The 20,540-nt window shown below is 33.0% G+C and overlaps 2 protein-coding genes across 5 annotated transcripts; one reads left to right on the forward strand and one right to left on the reverse strand.

Moving 5' to 3' along the window:
• The first annotated feature begins 798 nt into the window (after positions 1 to 798).
• LOC120071716 (Outer arm dynein light chain 1 protein) lies at positions 799 to 11,131 on the forward strand. 4 transcript variants are annotated; one of them, XM_039024097.2, is made up of 11 exons: positions 799 to 1,669; positions 1,793 to 2,050; positions 3,235 to 3,477; positions 3,675 to 3,824; positions 4,975 to 6,350; positions 7,050 to 7,123; positions 7,254 to 7,335; positions 7,416 to 7,541; positions 7,763 to 7,869; positions 9,408 to 9,565; positions 10,678 to 11,131. In XM_039024097.2, exons 1-11 carry the CDS (start codon positions 1,229 to 1,231, stop codon positions 10,924 to 10,926), a joined length of 3,264 nt encoding a protein of 1,087 aa, XP_038880025.1. In that variant the 5' UTR covers positions 799 to 1,228; the 3' UTR covers positions 10,927 to 11,131. The 4 variants fall into 4 exon arrangements, 2 of the variants coding, with proteins under 2 accessions (XP_038880025.1, XP_038880024.1); XR_016527729.1 differs by having other exon boundaries at positions 801 to 1,669; positions 7,254 to 7,327; XR_005480318.2 differs by having other exon boundaries at positions 828 to 1,669; positions 1,793 to 2,077; positions 7,254 to 7,327.
• Positions 11,132 to 19,154: 8,023 nt separating this feature from the next.
• On the reverse strand, positions 19,155 to 20,273 carry LOC120071168 (uncharacterized). Its single transcript, XM_039023275.2, has one exon. It carries the CDS (start codon positions 19,738 to 19,740, stop codon positions 19,291 to 19,293), a length of 450 nt encoding a protein of 149 aa, XP_038879203.1. The 5' UTR covers positions 19,741 to 20,273; the 3' UTR covers positions 19,155 to 19,290.
• Between the last annotated feature and the right edge of the window lie 267 nt (positions 20,274 to 20,540).

Genomic DNA, 20,540 nt, shown 5'->3' on the forward strand with positions numbered 1-20,540 from the left:
GTAGTCTGCCAAAGTATTTTTCTTATACTAATGCCATAGTTTTAATGGGTGTTTTCAAATTTAGAAAACTGGATAAACTATTTATAATTATATCAAGATATCAATATCTATCCAAGATAGACCGTGATAGAAATCTAGATAGATGTCTATCCAATCTATCACTATCTATTATTAATATACTATAACATTTTATTATACTTAAAAATATTTCTTAACAGTTTACCATTTAAAATAATTACCCTAATTTTGATAGCTACAATTTCCCACCCTCTTATTTGTATTATGATTTTTCCTTTTCAAAAGTATTGTTTCAAAGCTTATCCTCTAAGACAATAATTGATAGAATTTTACTAATACTGTTCCCAACGACCATCATTAATAAATTTATATTAGTAAAAGTTTCGAATAAATATCTATAGTAAAATCTAACTATTAATAATCATTAACGAGAACTGGAGCTCAATTATTACTCCTGTAAAAAAAAAAATAATAATAAAAATAATAAAAAACCTGAATTATTATCATCATTAAATTTTCTCCGTATAATGACAAAAAATGTTTCTCTCAAGTCTCACGTAACGACCTGGTCCGGACGATTCTTCTCCGCTAAGGATTTTCATATAAACGGTTCAACTATGGAAACTAACCGGCCCGATTGAACCGTATTCGCTTCCCTTCTGGGTACCTTGGCCTTCACGCCCAGTGCATGTCCGCCACGTGTCCAATTTTACAACGTCATTATGAATTACTTTTGTTTTTTTTCTTTTCTTTTCTAAATTACACCCGGACATTCTTTTTATGGTTCAATAGGAACAAAATCTAACCCTCCCCTGAATAAAAATGAAAACGGAAAAAAAAAAAAATGGAGAAAATTACCGATCCGATGCTCACACCTGTCGTCTTCTTCGGGGGAATTGAATTTATTATTTTTGTTTGTGTTATATGTTTTTCTCTTTTCTTTTATTTTTCTCTCGATCTCGCTGTCGAGATGCCATGGCCGTTTCACTCTCTAACATTTTATCTATGCAAAACTTACTCGGATGAATCTCCCGCTGTTTCTTCCATGTTTTTGTCTTCAGTAATTTCTATCTCTAGATTTGTTTGTTTTTCGAATTTCTTAGTTTCCAATTCGTTCCCTTCATTTCGGAATACGAACGTCGTCTATGGTTGCTACATGGAATTTAGTTCGTATCAATTATGATAGACGAACCCTAATTTGGCCATTGAGATGGCAATTGTGACAGGGGATCGATATTTGGAGAAGCTGGTGAAGTTTGTGGAGGAACGGGCCGATCCTCTTATTGAAGGAACTTTGGTGTTGAAGCTAAATCCAGCGGGATTGCACTACGTGCAGTCGAGGTTGGAGGCCTTACATGAACTCGAAAGTCTTTTAACCGGAGCTCCAGTTGACTACCTTCGAGCATATGTCTCCGACCTTGGCGACCACCGCGCGCTTGAGCAGCTCCGACGAATTCTGAGGCTGCTCACATCTTTAAAGGTCGTTTCGGTGCTTCCGCAGCCGTTGCGAGATCCGACACCGCTGTCTCTGTTGCCGTTTGGAAGTTTGAAGGTTTTGGAGCTCAGAGGGTGCGATTTGTCGACCTCCGCGGCAAGAGGGTTGCTGGAGTTGAGACAGACCTTAGAGAAGATTATTTGTCACAATTCTACGGTATGTATCGAACTAATTGCTGAGTAAAAGATTGAGGATATGTATTTGTAATGGTACTTTTATCTCCTTGTCTTATGAAGTTGATTGAGATTCTTAATACAGATGTTTTCTTAAAATATATAGGACGCTCTGCGGCATGTGTTTGCAAGTAGGATTGTTGAGGTTAAGAACTCTCCGCAATGGAACCGACTGTCGTTTGTTTCATGCGCGTGCAATGGCTTAGTTCTCATGGATGAGTCTTTGCAACTTCTACCTGCTGTTGAAACCCTTGATCTGAGCCGAAATAAGTTTGCAAAAGTGGACAATCTCCGCAAGTGTGTGAAACTGAAACATTTGGATCTTGGTTTTAATCATCTAAGGACTGTTGCCTCTTTTACTGAGGTATGTACTTCAAATAGTCCTATCAAGGTATTTTCTTGGCCATCGTGTGTTCTTTCTTTATAATGTTTGGGAAGAAGTTGCTGCTTTTAAAAAATAATAATTATTGGGTGCAGATTAGTTCTATATTGCCATGCGTCGTTTCTATATATGATTTTCGACTGTTCTCTATTGTCTGGGGGTTCCTTGTTTTCTGTACCATTGTATCATATTTCGTTCGTGTATAGATTCTTTTGTTTTAAGACAGCAGAAAGTAGGAAATGTTACCTCCATAAAAAAATGAAAGGAACTTTGTTATGTTCCTTGCTGCTAAATGTATACTTTTCTTTTATATAGTGACAACATGATTTTCTCTAGGTGGTATTCATTAAGTATACCTTGAGCTATAACATAAGTTAATGTATATGGAGAATGAAGTTATTTTGATGGTTCTAAATAATCAAATTTATGAAATAACTTCAAAATCTTTCATGAAAAGAAACATTCTTGCCTGATTTAACAATTATAGTCAAAGAACTTGCCACTATACTGCGGTCACTCGTTGTTATTTGTAGTTCATAAGAGCAGGATTTTTTTTTCCTAGAAGTATACTACCTTACTGATGTTTGTTAAACTTTCTTATGGGTTGTGAAGATAGAGAAAAGCTGGTATTCATTTAATTCTTTTTGAGTGCTAGTAGTATCTAACTTGTCGGATGATTATTCTGAGATTTGAACCCAATGTCTATATTTCAAGCGTCATGTTGTGGTTGGCTTGAATAAATGAATCTATTGTATTCATGGTAAGGTAAAAAGATTACTGTAAAATTCCATCTCCAACGTGTTCAGAATCATTTTTGTATGTTTTAATGTCTTTGAATTATCTCATTATAGCATTTGGTGAATATTTCTGGTTTTAATTCTTTGTATTATGGCCTTACATTGGGTTTATCGGTTTGTTTTAATTTTCAATGGATTTTCACCCCCCAATATGTAGTGTTAATTAATTAGTTATTGATTTGTTGGGGGGATCTTGGTTTGCTTTCAACCTCAAATGCAAAAAGTTACCACTATTTTTATTCAGAACCAAGGTGGTGCTCTACTTTGAAACTGTGGAGCTCGAGACATACTTTTTTTCTTTTTTTTGCTTCAAGTTGTTGTTTTAGGTGTAGTTTCAGACCCATACACGAATATTGTTGAAAAATGCAGGTTCCATCGCATATAACTAAACTTGTTTTGAGGAACAATGCTCTAACTACATTGCGTGGGATTGAGAATTTGAAGTCACTTGAAGGACTTGACGTGTCCTACAATATAATTTCCAATTTTTCAGAGCTGGAGTTCCTTGTGGATATTACATCTTTACAGAATTTATGGCTAGAGGGCAATCCTTTATGTTGTGCACGGTGGTATAGAGCACATGTGTTCAGCCTTTTCTCTCATCCAGATAATGTTTGTTTTCATTTTCCCTTCTCAATAATTTATTTTTCTACTTTTTCTTTCATTTTTCATTTCTTTAAGAAATTTTATTGTTATTAATTTTTAAGATTTTAATTTAGAGAAGTACGAGAGAAGTCCATTGCATGAAACCAAAAATGTTAGTAATTTCGCCATGTTAGTGCGGTCTTATTTCTTTTGTTTATGGTTAGCTGAAGTTAGATGACAAGGGAATCTGTAAAGAAGAATATTGGAAGAGGAAATTTATCATTGCTAGCAGGCAAAAGCGTCCAGCTGGTTTTGGTTTTTATTCCCCAGCAAAAGATGGTGCTCAAGGAGAGGGGAGTATAAACAATAAAAAGGTAGGTTTTTGTTATTGACAGGTAGACCATTGTATGTTGCTTTAAAATCAGAGTGCTAAGGGCATAAGTTCTCTACTAAGTGAGATTATCTTAACTATGGTCTACCCTTACACAAATGCTTATAGAAGTTGCATTAAAATATATATTAATAAGAGAACAAAATATAGCATGTTGAGAATATTATTTTAGGCATAAATTGTTCTTGAAAGTTTGTTTTATTTAATTGCTTGGTCTTTGAAAAGTATCTGTGACATCAATTTAGTGGCAGTTGGTTGTGTAAGAATAATATACATTCTGGTTTATTGGATTGTATAGTGTAAACAAGCATTTTGTCTAAAAAAAACATTTTCTATAATGTTTTGGGATTTTGGACAAATAGAGTAATTAAAATTCATTGTGCTCGCCCCTGAATAGTAGATTTAGATTTTTTTGTTTATTACCCTTTGTCCAGAGGGGTTATCAAGTAAGTTTTTGAGTCAATCAGTGATTTAAGATAGTATCAGAGCAGGGTCCTATGTTGAATCCCTTCCAATGTTATTTATTCCCCTATTTATATAGATTTTAATTTGTTGGGTCTTCTACATATTTCGAACCCACAAGTGAGTGGGAGTATTGGATGATATAACATTAATTTTACCTTCACCCATTAGCTTAAGCTTTTGGATCATCGGTGATTTAAGAAATTAAATTCTCAGTTTAACTTGAAAGTTATATATATAAAAAAAACTACTAAATTGTAGGTTAAGTACGGTCATAGATATCAAGGCTAAGAATTTGTGTGTTTCACATCACAATACCATGGGGATGGAATTGAAATACCAGATTCTTATTTTTTTTTAAAAAAAAAAACCATGGGGATGGCCTTTTCATAATTGAGAAAAATAATTGTTTATAGAGTGATCCTTATTTACAATTCAGCGGTGTACATAATGCCATTTTTGGAAACTGATGATCAGTTATATTCATACTGTAACGTTCATTTTTTCCCCCTATTTCATTGTAATTGGATTTAAACCTGAATTTATTCTTTTTCAGTGTTCAATTTAATCTTTGAACTTTTAGGACCATATGGTCTTCCTTTGATAAATGCCTTATGTTGTTAAGGATCCATTATCTAAGTAATAATAAAAATTGTTCACTGTTTTTGCAGAGAACAATTTCTCGAATTGCTTCTATTCAGAGTGAAGAAGAGAGTACGTATTTCTGTTCTGACCAGGAGTCTGTATCATGTGATAATGAGACTTATGGCAGAGAGGAAGCAGCATTATCAGATAATGAAGTTGAAGTTGTTGATTTAATGAAGAAAATTGAATTTATGAAGAAAGAGCGATCTACACTTTGGTTGCGGGAGTTTGAGGATTGGTTGGATCACGCTCCTCCAAATACTGTTAATGGCAATATCAACCGGGCTATTTTGCGGCCTGGAAAAGAAAAATATATGAAAAGTAGAAAAATTACACAGCATGTTGGGGAGAGCTCAAGATACAAATCAGAGTCTATTCAGGCATCGGGAGATGAAAGTAGTACAAATTTTGTGGAGTCGGATAATTCCTTTGTAGACATGCCTAGTGGTTTGATGGCCTCCCACTACTTTGGCCTGGATGGTTCACTAGGGAATGATGTCGTGGTTCCCCGATCTAGAACACAAAGATTGGATCTCAAAAACGGTCACCTTAGTTCTTCATTTGAAAGCCCTTCCACTCATATGAAAAGCTTTTATCCTTTGTATAATAGGTCTCATGGAGGTGAACCAAAGGTTGAAGATGCTAGTATGTCACCATTGAATGCCATAGATGGCATATCTGAGTCTCACTCATCCTCAGCATTCCATGGATCACCACCCCATTATCAAGAGGATATTCTTCACCGTCGACATAATTTAATGGAAGAGATTTTACAATTATCTGCAGAGTCATATTCAGTTCCTTCCTCTGACAGCTATTCCAGCAATAGTGAGGATGATATCTTTCCCTTTGGACCAATAATGCCAGAAATTATTGAACCTACAAATGGTAAGTCTTTGTGTGGAAGTGCTGAAGGTCAGTTGTCAATACATCATAGCAAAGACGTTACTTCTAAACAGTGCCATGAACTTCATCAGGTTGGAGAAAATGGCCCGTGCCCTTTTGATTCATCTATTAATCAAACATTTAGCATGCCGAACTCTGTTTGTCAAGGTTACAGTGTGCAGTTGCCAATCAATGTTCCTGCTGATACTCATGCCTATGGAACCAATCACTCTGTCCAATGTGAGCTTAATAGTCAGCAGAGGAATAGAGAAAGCAAGAAAAAAAAGAAAAAAAGAGTTGTTTCATTGTCAGGACATACCGGAGTTGGAATACCAGACAGCTACAAATGGACAAGTTCTGATCCGAGTGTTTTTGGAGCTGATATGGAAATTGAACTAGAAAATGAAAATTTTATTGAAAACTATTTCAATTTAAATATTGCAGACTCCAGAATTCATGAAACTTGTCAGCAGTATCTCAAATGCATTTGTATACTTGATTCTAAGCTAGTCTACAGGTAGGCTATTGTTTAATTCTTTTGGAAAATTTTAGTTTCAGGACCCATTCCTTATTCTCCTCTTTAATTCATTTGATTTTATTTAAATAGAAGTGTAAATTACAGACGATCTCTTTCTTTATGTATGGTTATAATAATAGGATTCTCTTTGATTTACCACCATCGAGTGAGGAAGAGTGGAAGAAAAAAGACATGGGAACAGTGTCAGTGTTATTTCAAGATTATATTTAAGGCACCTCACAGTTGGGCAGTGTGATTTTCTGTCAGATGGTTAAATCATGGCCACTGGGGTATAGTTTCTCTGCAAATAGTTTCAGTCTACCATTTTCTAATGGTTCATATCTAAATGCCAGTGAGAGCATAATGATTGTATTAATGATGACTTTCTCCAAAGTTGGACCAATTGGTTAGCGAATAATTAACTTACATTATTTTCTAAAACATTCACCTACGACTCTTGCACTTTGTTGCAATGAGGTTCAACATGTGTGATTCTGGAAATAGGGGGAAATAATGATTGACATACTTAAACTGAGGAGTCTTCTTTAGTATGATGTTAAATTATCACTAATTCTATGTTAATTTAACCATTCAGATTAGCTTCTATGTAAATTGAAGCCATCTGTGATAATAAATTATTGATTGTATTATTTGTCCTTAGTATCGTTTGATTGACATTGTTTATGTTCAAAATTGCAGAAAAGTTGTCCTTTTACTGAGTAGTAGAAACAAGTTGTATATACTAATTGTTCGGGCTGCTGGAGATGGTTCAGGTTGGCTTTTAGTTCATTGTATTTATATTTCAATTTCTTCATATTGGTTATTCGGGGAGCCTTTTGAGTTTTTTTTATTTGCTTCTTTATTGTTCTAGCTGATTGCTAACCACAGTTTTCTGCCTCATAGGAGCCATGCTCATTTTATCGGATTGTTTCAGTGTTGAAGATATTAAAGAAATCTTTGTTGGCCTAGGACTTCAGGTTGTGAGGTTAGTGAAATTTTGAGAAATTCAGCGATTGTGGGTAAGATCACATCAGTTGAAACATTTTTTTTTTTTAATTGATACAGGGTTTGCTTGGAGAGAGGTGTAAAATATTTGTTTGTTACTGGATGCATTGAGAAATCAAGACATTTACTTTGTATGCTGCAAGTATCTGGCATTGGAACTCCTAGTGACAAGAGTGTCTTAAGAAGGTAATATTGCCATGCCTTGTAACTACTTTATTCTGTATGGACATGCATTCTTATATTTAATATGCTTGAGCATGGATCTCTGAGGGCACAACACATCAGTCTTATGTGCCTTTGAGTTGTTATTCATAAACCCACGTGTATGGTTTTTCACATTTGCCACTTTTGCATCTGTACTTCCATCTTTACTTTGGTATACTCATGATTTAATATTTATATGGCAGTTTGGAGCAGGTTCAGGTTGAATTATTTGAAAAACAAATATGTGGAGGTGCAAAAGCCAACTTACTTCAATATTCTATGGTGCTCTTTTCTTGCAGTGAGATTCAAGGTTAGCTCATGCTCACTCACGCGTCTTTGTTCACTCTCGTGGTACACTTGATGTAAATGTATAGTGAATCATGCTAATTATACTTTAAAAAGTACAAGGACCTTGAGAGTAGCAGAAAATAAATGACAAATTATAGCTTGCAATATCTTTACTAATTTGTGAAAAGCTTTTCATAGGATTCTATTGCGCTGCAAAAGTAGTGTCCATGGATTTTCATCTCTTACCTCATAGATTTTTTAAAAGCTTCTCCCGAGGTTGTTTAGCAATGCAAAAGTAGTGTTCACAAGCTTTGGTATTTTACCTCCAACCATCATGCTTGAAAATCATAAATATTTCTAATCTAAATAAGAAAGATGGTAACCTTCTATTAGAAAAAGAATTAAATAGTTAATGGCCTGTTTTATAGAGTTGTTTAGTATCTTTTGAGAGAATATAAGTGTTATCGATGGAACTCGATTGTTTGAGCTATCTCTTTACTTGAGCTTTATTGCTTCTTAACAAGGAGAATGTACATCAATAGAAAATTGGACAAGAATTATAACCTTTTTTTCTAACACCAACATCCTATATAATAGTCGTAGGGAACAACAAGGGCCTATTTGGTAGAGAATCTGAATTCTGTTTTATGTTTCATATTCATTGGGTTCAGCAAATATGTAATTGGCAGACAACCCAAATTCTGTTTTCGAAAACTATTTTTGGATTATGTGATCCAAATAGTGTAAATTCTAAAAACAATATTTTTATGTTTTCATTGCATCCAGATTCTGAATTTAAAATTTTAAAATGCAGAATTATATTAAATATTTGAAAACAGAAAATGCAACTTTGTTTTCAATTTATGTTTTCAAGTTCTTTACCAAACATACCCTAATTTTTCAGAAAGGCCTCCTTATTTTTTTTTTCTTGAAATGCTTCCCAAGGAACGATGAATTGCCATTAGAGAAGTAGTTTGCTGTGGAAGAGAAAGTTTTCTATCCTTTTTGACACTAGGAAAATGTATATATCTTTCTACCTTTGGTTTCAAAATAGCCTCAATATTTTCCTTTTTTGGAAAAAAGAATCTCTCAACAAATACCCTTTTTGCATCTAGTTTTGATTTAGTTTTTGTTTTGTTCTACATTTTAAAATATTACTCTTTTATCCCTGAGTTTTGGGTTTAGTTTTTATTTAGTCTCTAAGTTTCAAAATGTTACATTCTTATCTCAGAATATTGAGTTAAATCTTTATTAGATACTTAGGTACCATGATATTGCACTTGTACCCTTGAGTTAACCGATGTTCACTTTCGGTTCCTAACATAATGGGACCTTGGTAGCTTTAATGGAATGCCGACTTGGATGCTGATGGGTCTATTTCATATTAGTTTATATTATTTATATGTTACGTAGTAAAGATAATTAGTTTTATAATATTTCAATAAGTGATGGATGGTTTTTGCAGTTACTTGTTTGAGTAGATAGAAATATCTTTTTTTTTTCTTTTTTATGTTTTAACAAAAGTATCTTGTGATATCAAAGAGTTCTTTTGATATGCAGGAGAATTGTGGTATCCTCGATCCTTGTTTATCTTTGAAGGGCATTTACTTGTGTGCATCGAGGACTTGACGCAATTCGGTTCTTTCTCAATAGAAGGACCATTACCTCCATACTTTGCCCTTGACTCATGTTGCTTGATTGCCGACATACTTGAGATGGTAATTTTCTGTTATTGATTACCTGCAGCTTGCTTTATATTGAACGTGCATCCCTGTTTTGGTGATTAGACATGTCTTTAGATACTTGGCTCGGGAGGATCTAGGACATGTTTAGAATGACTTTCTAAGTGTTAGAAAAAATGTTGTGTCAAAAAAGTGTTTTTTAAGCATTTAGATAGTCATTCCAAACAGACTCTTAGTACGTAGCCGAATATAATTGGCTTGAGTTGTAGGATGCACAAATTTGGGGGAAAGGAAAGAGATTTCATGGCTAGGATTTGGCTAGAACTGTAGTTGAGGAGTGAAAAGCAGGCCTGTACTTGTATTTAGAATCTAGTCTTTGTCCATTGAACTTCAAATCAGGCTATCGGCTCACGTTTTGTATAATTTTTATGTCTAGAATGGGTTGACATGATTTTAAACAAGTAGTTTTAAGTTTAGGATAGTTGTTGTCACAACCTTTTGTAAATTTCAGAAAATAATTTGATAAGACCTAGGCAGAAATGGGCTTCTTATCTTTTATCTTATCACATCCATACTATCTTGTTAATTTACAAGTTTAGTCTGTGACCTTTTAGCTTTGTGTTTATTTGATCTCTAAACTTACAAAAGTATCTAAGATGTCCTTGAACTTTCTAACTTTGTTTTCAATAGGTCTTTAAACTTTAAAAAATGTCTCGTAGGTCCTTAAACTTCTAATTTTGTGTCCAATTGATCTCTGAATTTTCAATTTGTGTTAAATAAGTCTGTCTTATTCAATTTAAAATTCATGGACATACTTGACACAAAAACTGAAAGTTCCCCTCATTGGGCATAAAATTCAACTTTGTAAAATCAATTAATTTTCAAAAATTCTGAATACATCAAGGACCTAGTGGACATAATATTGAAAGTTGAAAGACTTATTAAAGTTTTATGAGGTTTAGGGATCTATTAAACAACTTTTAAAGTTCAAGGACTAAATAGACACAAACTTTGAAGGCAGAGGGACCAAAATTGTAATTTAAAATGTTCCTCTTGTACATTCTCAAAATCATTTAAATATAGAAAAAAAATTCATTATGCGTCTTAATGCTCTCGTAAGATGTTATTAAATATGATCCTTGTCATAGGTTGTTGAAGTGAAGGGGGCGTTGTGTGTGACCTTATCTTCAGAACTTGCATCGTCCGTGTTCTCCTTGATCCCCAAATCCGACGAGAAGGTTGTCACTATCGAGAAGAAGGAGATTTCATCACCGTGTTCTTCGAAATGGAGGTTAAAATGGTTTTGTAAAGAGAATCTACTTAACTTCATTGCACTGGCGAAGGCAATCCACCTCGGAAGTAAGGGGTCTTCTTTGCCTGTAAGATATGTATCATGATTGGGGAGGCTGCAGAAAAAGGTACATAGGCAATGGTTCATCATGTTTTTAGGTTCTGATTCAATTCATTCTTTTATTGGCTCTAGTTTGTTGAGTGCATTTTTTTTAGTTTATTTATCTTTGGATTACTAAATATTCTACCATGTAAATATGTTGTACAGTGTATAACAATTAACTAGGAAGTCAAAATTCTTTATTTCTTTTATTTCCAGTGTGTCTTCTTTTTCTATTAGATGCAAAGAGGGAAGGGTTTGAGTTGTCCTATAAGACAAAGTTCAATTTAATGTCTTGTAGAACTGTGATTTTTTAGAAAATGAAGAATAAGTCATGGATGTGTTAGACACAAGTTTTGTAATGTTGCCCATCGATCCTTTGGCTTGATCATTGATCTTTGTCCTATTTTCTTTCTTTAACTTTTTTCGGTTGTAGCTTTTCTTTAAATTCCTTGTCTTTTCCTTTTCCACCTCACTCTTATGGACTTTGTTTCTTGAACATTTCCTTTTCATATTATTAGTGATAAGTGGTTTCTAGTTCAAGAAATTTATTACCCCTCTGAAAAACGAAATTTATTACACACACACAAATTGTTTTTTTTTTTTTTTTTTTGGGATAAGAATTATACACAAATGATAAGTTTGAAGATTTTGTTCTCGACACTTTTAAAACTTGCGTGACCTATTAAATACAAATTTGAAGTTTTGAGACTTAACACCCACAATAATTTTATCGATATATGTTCATTTAGATTAATAGAAGTGGGTAAACATAGTATTATTTGGACTTCATTCGGTAATTATTTGGTTTTTAGAATTAAATCTATTTTGTCTACATTTCTTACGATAATTTGCATTTTTCTTTAATAATACGGTTGAATTCTTAGCTAAATTCAAAAAAAAAAAAAATAACCTTTTAAAAATTTTTTTTTTAGTTTTTAAAATTTGACATGGTTTTTTAAATTATTGGTGAAAAGTAGATAACAAAGAAATAAAGTTGGGGGTAGAAATAGTGTTCATAGATTAAATTAAATCACAAAATGATAAAATGGGTTTTAGATTTTAGATTTTCTTAGGATAGACTTACCCATATATATGTATTGAGTGGGATTAAACGTGGTATTATTATCCGTCCACTCATAGAAATGCCTTAGGTTCATTATAGTTGGGATGAGCTGGTTTGAACCTTCGGGTGAGGTTCAATTAGGGTTTTCTTCTGTCCTAGCCCCTTTCTTAATGGGTATTTGATACCTGGACGTTGATAAGGGATTAGATTTCATATATCTTTTATATATGCAATCCAAATCTAGAATCTTATGTCTAATAATTATATTTTACTTTAGAGTAATTGCTTTGAATATAATTTTCAGTGTAATTGCTTTGAATATGATTTTTAGTGATCATAACTAAGTGCGTAACATTTTCAAAAAAAATTGTAAATATAGCAAATTCTATCAATTATACGGTATTTACTAATAGACTTCTACCAACAGTATGGTCTATCATCGATATGATGGACTATCCAAATTTTGCTATATCTACAATTTTTTATCGTGCTATATTTATTAATATTTCAAGCTTATTGCTATATTTGTAATTACTCTTTTACTTTACTTTTTTAGCTTTCTTTTTATCTTGGTCTTGTATCGGTTTGGTTTCTATATTCTTAGCTTTTGTTTGAATCAGTTTTTGCCTCTTCATTGTAGTTTATATTTATTTCAACACTGCGCTTTATATCAATATCAATAACTTGTATTTGAAGGGTTTTTATTAATGGCATGCGGACCTTTTGAAAGTATAAGTGATTTTAAAAGTATATGCACGATAGTCTGTGATGGTATAATGAACAAAATCTTATATTTATTGAAATTGACATAATTAAAAGTACGTAAATTACATAGCAGAATTACAAATTTCATTGACCTATAGAGACATTTCAAAAATATAGATATAGCACAAAAATGAAAGTATATATTTTAGAAGGTAGATATATCGACATCTTGCATATGGTGAATGGTCCCAAAGTAGAATACAGCGATATGAGACTACAAATTAGAATTTATTGATTGTCCATAATGTTAGTAGTTTATTTTTTTTTCAATTAATAAATTTAACGATACGAGTGAACATATAACATGATTTTTTTAACCTGACAAGTTATATTCTAATCAGTATAATGCTAGGTCAATTTTGCAATAGCTCAATCATTTTTTTTTACTGGTTAATTAATATATATAATTTTTGAAGATGTCAGAGTTTGAATTTTCTCATGTTCACAGTTTAAATTAAAAAAGAATTGTACAAATATAATGATATTTAGTTAATTCGTTCAAAAATTATGGTATATGCGACTTGGTATTGATGGCAATATACATATATATTTCCTTGTTGTAACTCTTTGTAAATTGGAGGACCTTTTCAAATTCGATGCAGCAACTTTCCATTATTTTCTTGTGTCACATATAATATATTATATTATATTATATACGACGGTTGGATTTTTGTGTTGTTGGTCAACGGATTTGAGTTTCAGCTTGTTTGCCCTTCTAGAAGGAGACTTTTTCTTTTCAAACTTTTCTTTTTTAAAAAAAGTTCTTGTTACGTAGCTATCTTTTACTACTATAATATTGAAAGTAGAGCATACGTGGATTCTTAGTGAGACATCAAACATGACAAAAAAATTTCAACCTTAAAATTCACATATATTTAGCAAACTCATAAACAATTAAATTATTCATCTTTAAAAAGAATTGTAATTAAGGGGCAGAGCTTGAGGGAGGGAGGGGGCAAAAAAAAAAAAAAAGGTTGAAGCAACTTAAGTCTTATTCATAAATAATCGTGAGACGATTCTCTTACATGTGTCGTTTTGGTATTAACATCACTATATATTTAAAATAAATTAAATGGTAAGAAAGAATAAAAAAGGAAGCCCATGTCTTGTGAAATTTCACATCGAGTGTGATGTCTTCTATGTTTTCGTCTCAACACGGATCATTCATATATTAGACATGCGAGCGGGGATATTTTATATAAAGGAGTCTGTATAAGATCGGACCACAAAATGTTTAGTCTCGTTGTATAACGTCGTTCATAATTGAAACTTTCATTTCACAATGATGACCATAGGTAACATGACCTTAATCCTGAGTGAGTTGTGAATTTCTGCCTATGAGGACGGTCCTTTGATTTGCATGGGTGAGAGTGGTTAGATCGTCGATTCAACAAGCTTACTACTTTGAGGATTTGTCTGATTGGGGATCTATTGTTTATTAGAGGAATCAGTGGTACTTAAAAAGTTAGATGTAACTATAGGGGCAAAATGGTAATTTGGTTCAGCTTTACTTACGAGCGATTTGTGAAGCGTCATCATATTGTTGATTGGTTATATCCAATGGACACAGAAATATATCTGTAGTACAAAGAGTGCAGCTGTCGGTCTTTATTGGAGTGCGCAGCAGTTAACGGATGGTGGATAATGAGTTTAGTCCATTATTCACGTACTGTTGGAGCTTCAAGCTACAGGTCCATAAGATCCCTTTGGTAACTCAATGGATTTAAGTTGAGAATTCGTTTTTGGGTTAATTTGAAATGTTCAAATTAATAAGAGGGAATTTGATTAGTTAAATTGATTCAATAATATATGATATAATTGATATAATGTATTTGATACATTATTGTTTGATTGGAGGAACTAATATTTGAATATGATTCAAATATAATTTATACGGATTAGATTCATAGACTCATAGTTCTTAAATTTAATATAAATATGATTTATATTAAATGTCATAAAACAGAAAAAGAATTATGGTTTAGATATTGCATATGATGCAATATTAAAACTATAGATTATAAATATAATATGATAAGTTAGTTGTCATATTTATTTATATTTGTTAATTATTTGATAATTAAAAATCTTTTTCACAATAACATCCCTTAGTGGGTAGTTATACAATTTTATGGCAAAGTGGAATAAAGATGAAAAATTGGTTTTCCAATTATTCTACAAAATATGTCTTATATTATTAGCAATCAAATTTACTAGACGATAGATTCAGAGATTAAACGATCAAGTATCTAGTCTATGCGATAAATTTCATCTTCTACATGATAGTTCATTCGTTTACTCGATCGTCTTCCTCTTTCACTCTAAATCTTCCCTCAAATCAAAAGTAAGTTAGAGCCCACCACTCCTAGATTCTCACACCAAGAATACTAAGGTAATCTTGTGGTTGTGTCCTTTTTTTTTCGATGATCGAGTTGTTGCTCGTTGTTGTTCGAGGGAGCCCGAGTTGCTCGTTGCGTTTGTGTTTGATCGAGGGATACACTTGAAGAAATGTTCTTTAAAGGTAAAGTCTCTCATCCTTTGTATTTAATTCAAAGCATGTTGTAATTTATGAGTTAATACATAATCTGTTTAGTATGACCGTAAATGCATGAGTTCTTTCACAATGGAATTTGGACGATTCGCTTCTGCTCATAGGTCCTCTCTACTTAGAGCTCCTTCACTTGTATGCTAAAATTGTAAAGTCCATACGAGGATATCGTTTCACTCGTTGGATAGTTAAATGAGCAAAGCAAACTGCACATGACTTGTATCTTTGATTGGTTCGTCTTCGTAGAACGAACAAAAGAGGATAAGCTTTATTGTTGAGAGGGAAACAATGCAGATCACCTTCTTTTTTAGTCTAGGAAATAATAACAAAATCAAACTCACTTCCATCTGTCAAAGCATCCACTTTCAAGGGGTTGGGCTAGGTTTTCAAATAAAATAATAGCTCATTAATCTATTCAAGTAAGAAATAAGAAAGTTTAGATAATTGTGTAATTTGACCTATCTATTTAGTGTATATGTGTAGAAAGCCATTAATCTTAAGTTACTTGAAATGCCTATAGTTTTCATCTACCTTATTATCCTCCATCAAAGAGCTTAGAATAAAAAAAATAATAAAACAAAAAACAAAACAAAGGCAAAAACAACAATGGTCTTATGTTTTAGCTTGTTGGCTCATGAATGGAGCTTAATTTTTGTCGAGAGTAGTCGAAGGCAAGGTCAGAGTCCACTCCCAAGTCCATAGGGTATTAGGAAGAGTCATAGAAGAGCAAGTATCCCAAAAGGAGAAATGTTAATGCCTCAAGGTTTGGACCGGCTAGTCGAATCAATAAATATATAGCAATTGAGACATAACCGAATCGGACCCAAACTAGCACCATGTAACTTCAAGTGCACAAAACGTCCTTAACATCGTCACCGTGACATGTAACCAAAGGCATTTGTTAGAGGATAAATTTTTAAGTTGTCTCATTCGACCACCTCAAAAAAGAGAGTAAGTAATCTTTAAAGGAGAGTCCATATCTTATTTCTTTTGTGTTTAGCCAAATTAGTCACTCCTTGTACTAGGAGTGATTATTGAAATCGTTAAAACCGAACGAATGTTAAACCGAATCGAAACCGAATTAATATGGTTCGACTCGGTTTAAAATCTGAAAATCGATTTGAAATCGAACCGAACTGCTTATATATATATATATATATAATTCATTTTCCTCCAAAGGTTTCCTTTCTTCTTTCTTCTTCCTCGCGCCTCGCCTCACTCTCCTCTCTATTACTTTCTTCTTCCTTGAGATCAAACAGTGGCTATCACGTCTTTCGCCTCACTTTCCTTGAACACGAAGGAGTAAGGTTACACCTTTCCACTCGGCGCTCGCTCTTCTTCCTTGATTTCCGATACCCCCATGCCGCCATTAAGGCCCTAGCACATCGTCGCTGCTGACTTCCCTTACGCCGATTTTCCAACCTCCGACGGCTTCATTTTGTCAGATTTTTCGATTCTTAGCATTCATTTCTCTTGATTCCACTTCTTCCTTTCGCTGATCTGTTCTTGATTCACATCCTCTTCTAAACCTGTTAAATTGCTTCTACGGAATGTGCGATTCAATGGCGTTAGTTAGGAACCGAGAGATTTATTTCTTCAGAAATGCCTCATTTTTGTTTGATCTCGAAACGAACAGAGCAAGAAAGAACCGTGAAACCAAATCGAATCATATCGAAAATACACATCTTAAAATTTGTGGTTTGGTTTGAGCTCCAAATCAAATATCGAATCTTGAACATCTACTTTGTACCAACTTATATATCGGAATGTTGTAGATTCAATACTACACCGATGCGAGTATCTTTTACACGAGTCTAAAAACTCAAGAGTATTTCGAGACTGGGTTAGGAAAATCCGCACAATTTTATTTGTTTATATTGATTTATGGAAGATTTTTAAAATGCAATTATAGTAAAATGATTTAAAAAATTGTGAATTCTTTTTATTGCATTTTTTGTTTTTAAAAACTACGTTTGTTTTCTCCCAATTTTTTACTCATGATTGTCATATTTTTAGGTAAACATTTGAATTCTTAGTTGATTTCTAAAAACAAAAGTAAGTTCTTGAGTACTGTTTTTATTTCTAACGTTCGGCAAATTTAACTTTGATTTTGAAAACACTTCTAAAATGTACAACAAAATATAGAAATTGATAAATGAAAATGGTATTTATAGACTTAATATTCAAAAACAAAAAACAAAAACCAAATAATTAACGAACATGGCCTCATCTTTTTTATATATAACAGATCTCGATAGAGATTTGAGCCTATGAGGTGAGAAGGTATCACCTTATCTTATTAATATGAATTTCATTTGTGATGAAGAGTAATTTGAATTAAAAATTAAAGGGCAAATATTATTTATACCCTTAAATTTCTGGGTTGTATCAATTTAAACTTTGAACTAATAATTGTATCAAATTATCAATTTAAATCCTTAATTTTCGTAAGTGTATCAGTTTACACCATCTTCCAGATTTTGTTCGATTAATATTTTGTGAAGCTTATGATTTGAGTTAATTAAACTCCTAAATTTTCATAAACTATCATTTTTACCTTTCACTACGACTACCTTTGAAAATCATTGATGCATAGATTCTCAAATGTATGTGACTTCTTCAAACGTCAATTTATCAAAATGGACAATTAGAATAAATGCATGGATGGTTCTCAAAGGAAATTCTAACTAAAAATCTACATTGATTTTTTTATGAAAGTTTAGGGTTTTAATTGATACAATTACAAATATCACTGAGGTTTTCTCGGAACATAATAGATAAATTATTACACTTACAAAAAGTTCAGTATTTAATTCTATACAATTATTAGTTCATGGTTTAAAATTTATATAACTCTTATGGGCTATTTGGGGTGCTGAATTGATTATTATAGTTCATAATTATTACATTCTATGTTTGCGGATACTATTTTAACATGGGTTATAATTATATGAATTACAAATGATGAGAAAAGATGGTTTAAAAAAAAAAAAGAGAGAGAGAGAAGATGGTTATAGAATAGTAAACATAGTAGACAATAAGCGTTTTCAAATAGTTTTTTTCGTAGATAAGTGATTTCACCCAATTGGAGATGTCTATCTAATCTGTAACACAAGGGCCCGCTCAAAGGTGGGGAATTCTCGCCTAGATAAGGAATGAGAAAGGGGGTGGAGAGAATTTTTTTTCAAATTGGCTAAATATAGATTAACTCTAAAGACGAAAAGTAGGTATTTATTGAAGAATCGAGGTTTAAAGTGTGTATATCTTGAAACGTAGGGACCAAATTGAAGCAAAACTCAAATGTCAAAGGGAAAGTTGTGACATTTTAAAACCTAGGGACTAATTGAAACTAAACTAAAAAAAACTTAAGAACTAAATGTATATGAAGTAAATAAAAACTAGATCCAAACTCTAGAGACCAAAAAAGTTTTTTTTTTTAATTTAAAAAAAAACATATAAAAAGAAAATTTTCTACATGAATTCCCTCCTTAATCGTCTGAAGAATTTTATGGGGATAAGAAATGAAATTGATAGTGAGATGGGGATGGAAAAGCCATCTCCGGCCCTGCATCTCTACATCCAACTCATGGTAAGTTAAGTTGGAAGCCCAAATATCCATTAAAGGTATAAAATGATATTTTCCCATACCTAAATTGATTAATCTTAAAATTTTCAAGATCTAGAGAATAGATTTATAAAATAGTACAACTAAATTTAAAAGAAAGAAGCTAAGTGGGAGCCAAGTCAAATGGCAAGGGCAACCAAGTTTTGTTTTGAAAAGATTATTAATAATTAAGTATACATCGAATAAGAGTAATTTTTTTTGTATTTACAAACACAAAATGCACGTTTAGAATTGTTATAACAGTTTGCACGTTCGTATTGCTAAACATTTTCCAAATCACATGAAAAATATTGAGTTAAATTAAACGTACATGGAAACAAAAGAAGAAGAAAGAAATGTAACATTTTTCTTTGTTATGATAAAATATTTACTCGTGTCTTTGAGAAGAACTTCTCCAAAACCCGGTCTGATTGAACCGGCCCCACATTTCCTCTTCTAACTTCTTCAAATCTTCGACATCTGCCACGTCATTCGGCCTTTTGTGGGCCTCTACACTCTCCATTGGTGGCGGCCCCACCGATCCATCTGTGAAATCCATAGAAACCGCCTTTCGTTGCTGAATCAGACACTTCTTCTTCATTTTACGGTGTCGTTTTCTTCTGTTCATCGCCTTCCGGCAAAGCCCCGCCGGCATCCGGTACACGGCAAAGATCACGATGTTCATCACCGTCCATGGACAACAACAGCAAATCGCCGTACATTCCGCCGCTGAACCACCGGCTACCTCCGCGAACTGCCGTCTCTCTTGCGGCGCATCGATTTTCTCGTCCGATTCGTGACGCATAGCCGGAGATCGGAGGAGCACCTTCCGAGTCATGAGGGAGGTAAAAAGAAAAAAAATCCGAATGGAGCGAAGACGAGAAATGCAATCCGATTGGGCTAAAGGGAACGGCAAGATCCCATAGCAGAGAAGGAGAATGGTTAGGGTTTGGGAAATTCAAAGGATTTCGCAACGCATTTGGGAAGAAAATAGAGTGCCACCGGTGGCGGCGGTGGAGATGAAATTGCGTGCAGATGAAAGGTGGAAGGAAGAAGAGGAGATAAAAGAAGAAATTATTCAGTTGAGAAAAGGAAGATGTGTAATCGCCATGGAAACAGCGAAGAAGACGGGGGAAAATGGATGGATTGTTAAAGAGAGAGATAGAACAAGAAAAAGAGGAAAGATCGGGAAAAACGCGTAGTAATTTCATTTCTTCCATTGACAGCCATTGTTATCTTTATGAGGAAGCACAAAACATTGAATGGAAGAAGAAACAAACAAACAAATTCGGATTTTACTAACAAAAGAAAAAAACTCCTCTTATTTTCATCATTTTATCAACTAAGACTCATCTTTTTTCCTAAAAAAATAATTAGTTACATCCCAATAGCACCTATATTTATATTTATCCATTATCATCATGGAAGATAGAATTTTTGAATTAAGATGAGTATTATTGTTTTTTTTTTTTTGAATTAAAATATTATTTTAGTTTCTATACTTTAGTCTTTGTACTCTCATTTGTTCTCATTTGTCTAATTTTGGTCCATGTACTCTTAGCAAATCTTAAATTTAGTTGTCCATGCTTGTTTATTGTTGTTTTTCTTATAAAAAAAAATAATAACTTTTCATAGTCT

This window comes from Benincasa hispida, chromosome 2, assembly GCF_027475165.1.
Source record: "Benincasa hispida cultivar pf3 chromosome 2, pf3_genome.v1.1, whole genome shotgun sequence".
Taxonomy (NCBI): domain Eukaryota; kingdom Viridiplantae; phylum Streptophyta; class Magnoliopsida; order Cucurbitales; family Cucurbitaceae; genus Benincasa; species Benincasa hispida.

Coding starts and splice junctions, on each gene's coding strand:
- LOC120071716 (XM_039024096.2), top strand. CDS start 1,229: ATGGCAATTGTGACAGGGGATCGATATTTGGAGAAGCTGGTGAAGTTT. Junction 6,351..7,049: donor GATTCTAAGCTAGTCTACAG/GTAGGCTATTGT, acceptor TCAAAATTGCAG/AAAAGTTGTCCTTTTACTGA. Junction 7,124..7,253: donor GGCTGCTGGAGATGGTTCAG/GTTGGCTTTTAG, acceptor TCTGCCTCATAG/GAGCCATGCTCATTTTATCG.
- LOC120071168 (XM_039023275.2), bottom strand. CDS start 19,740: ATGACTCGGAAGGTGCTCCTCCGATCTCCGGCTATGCGTCACGAATCG.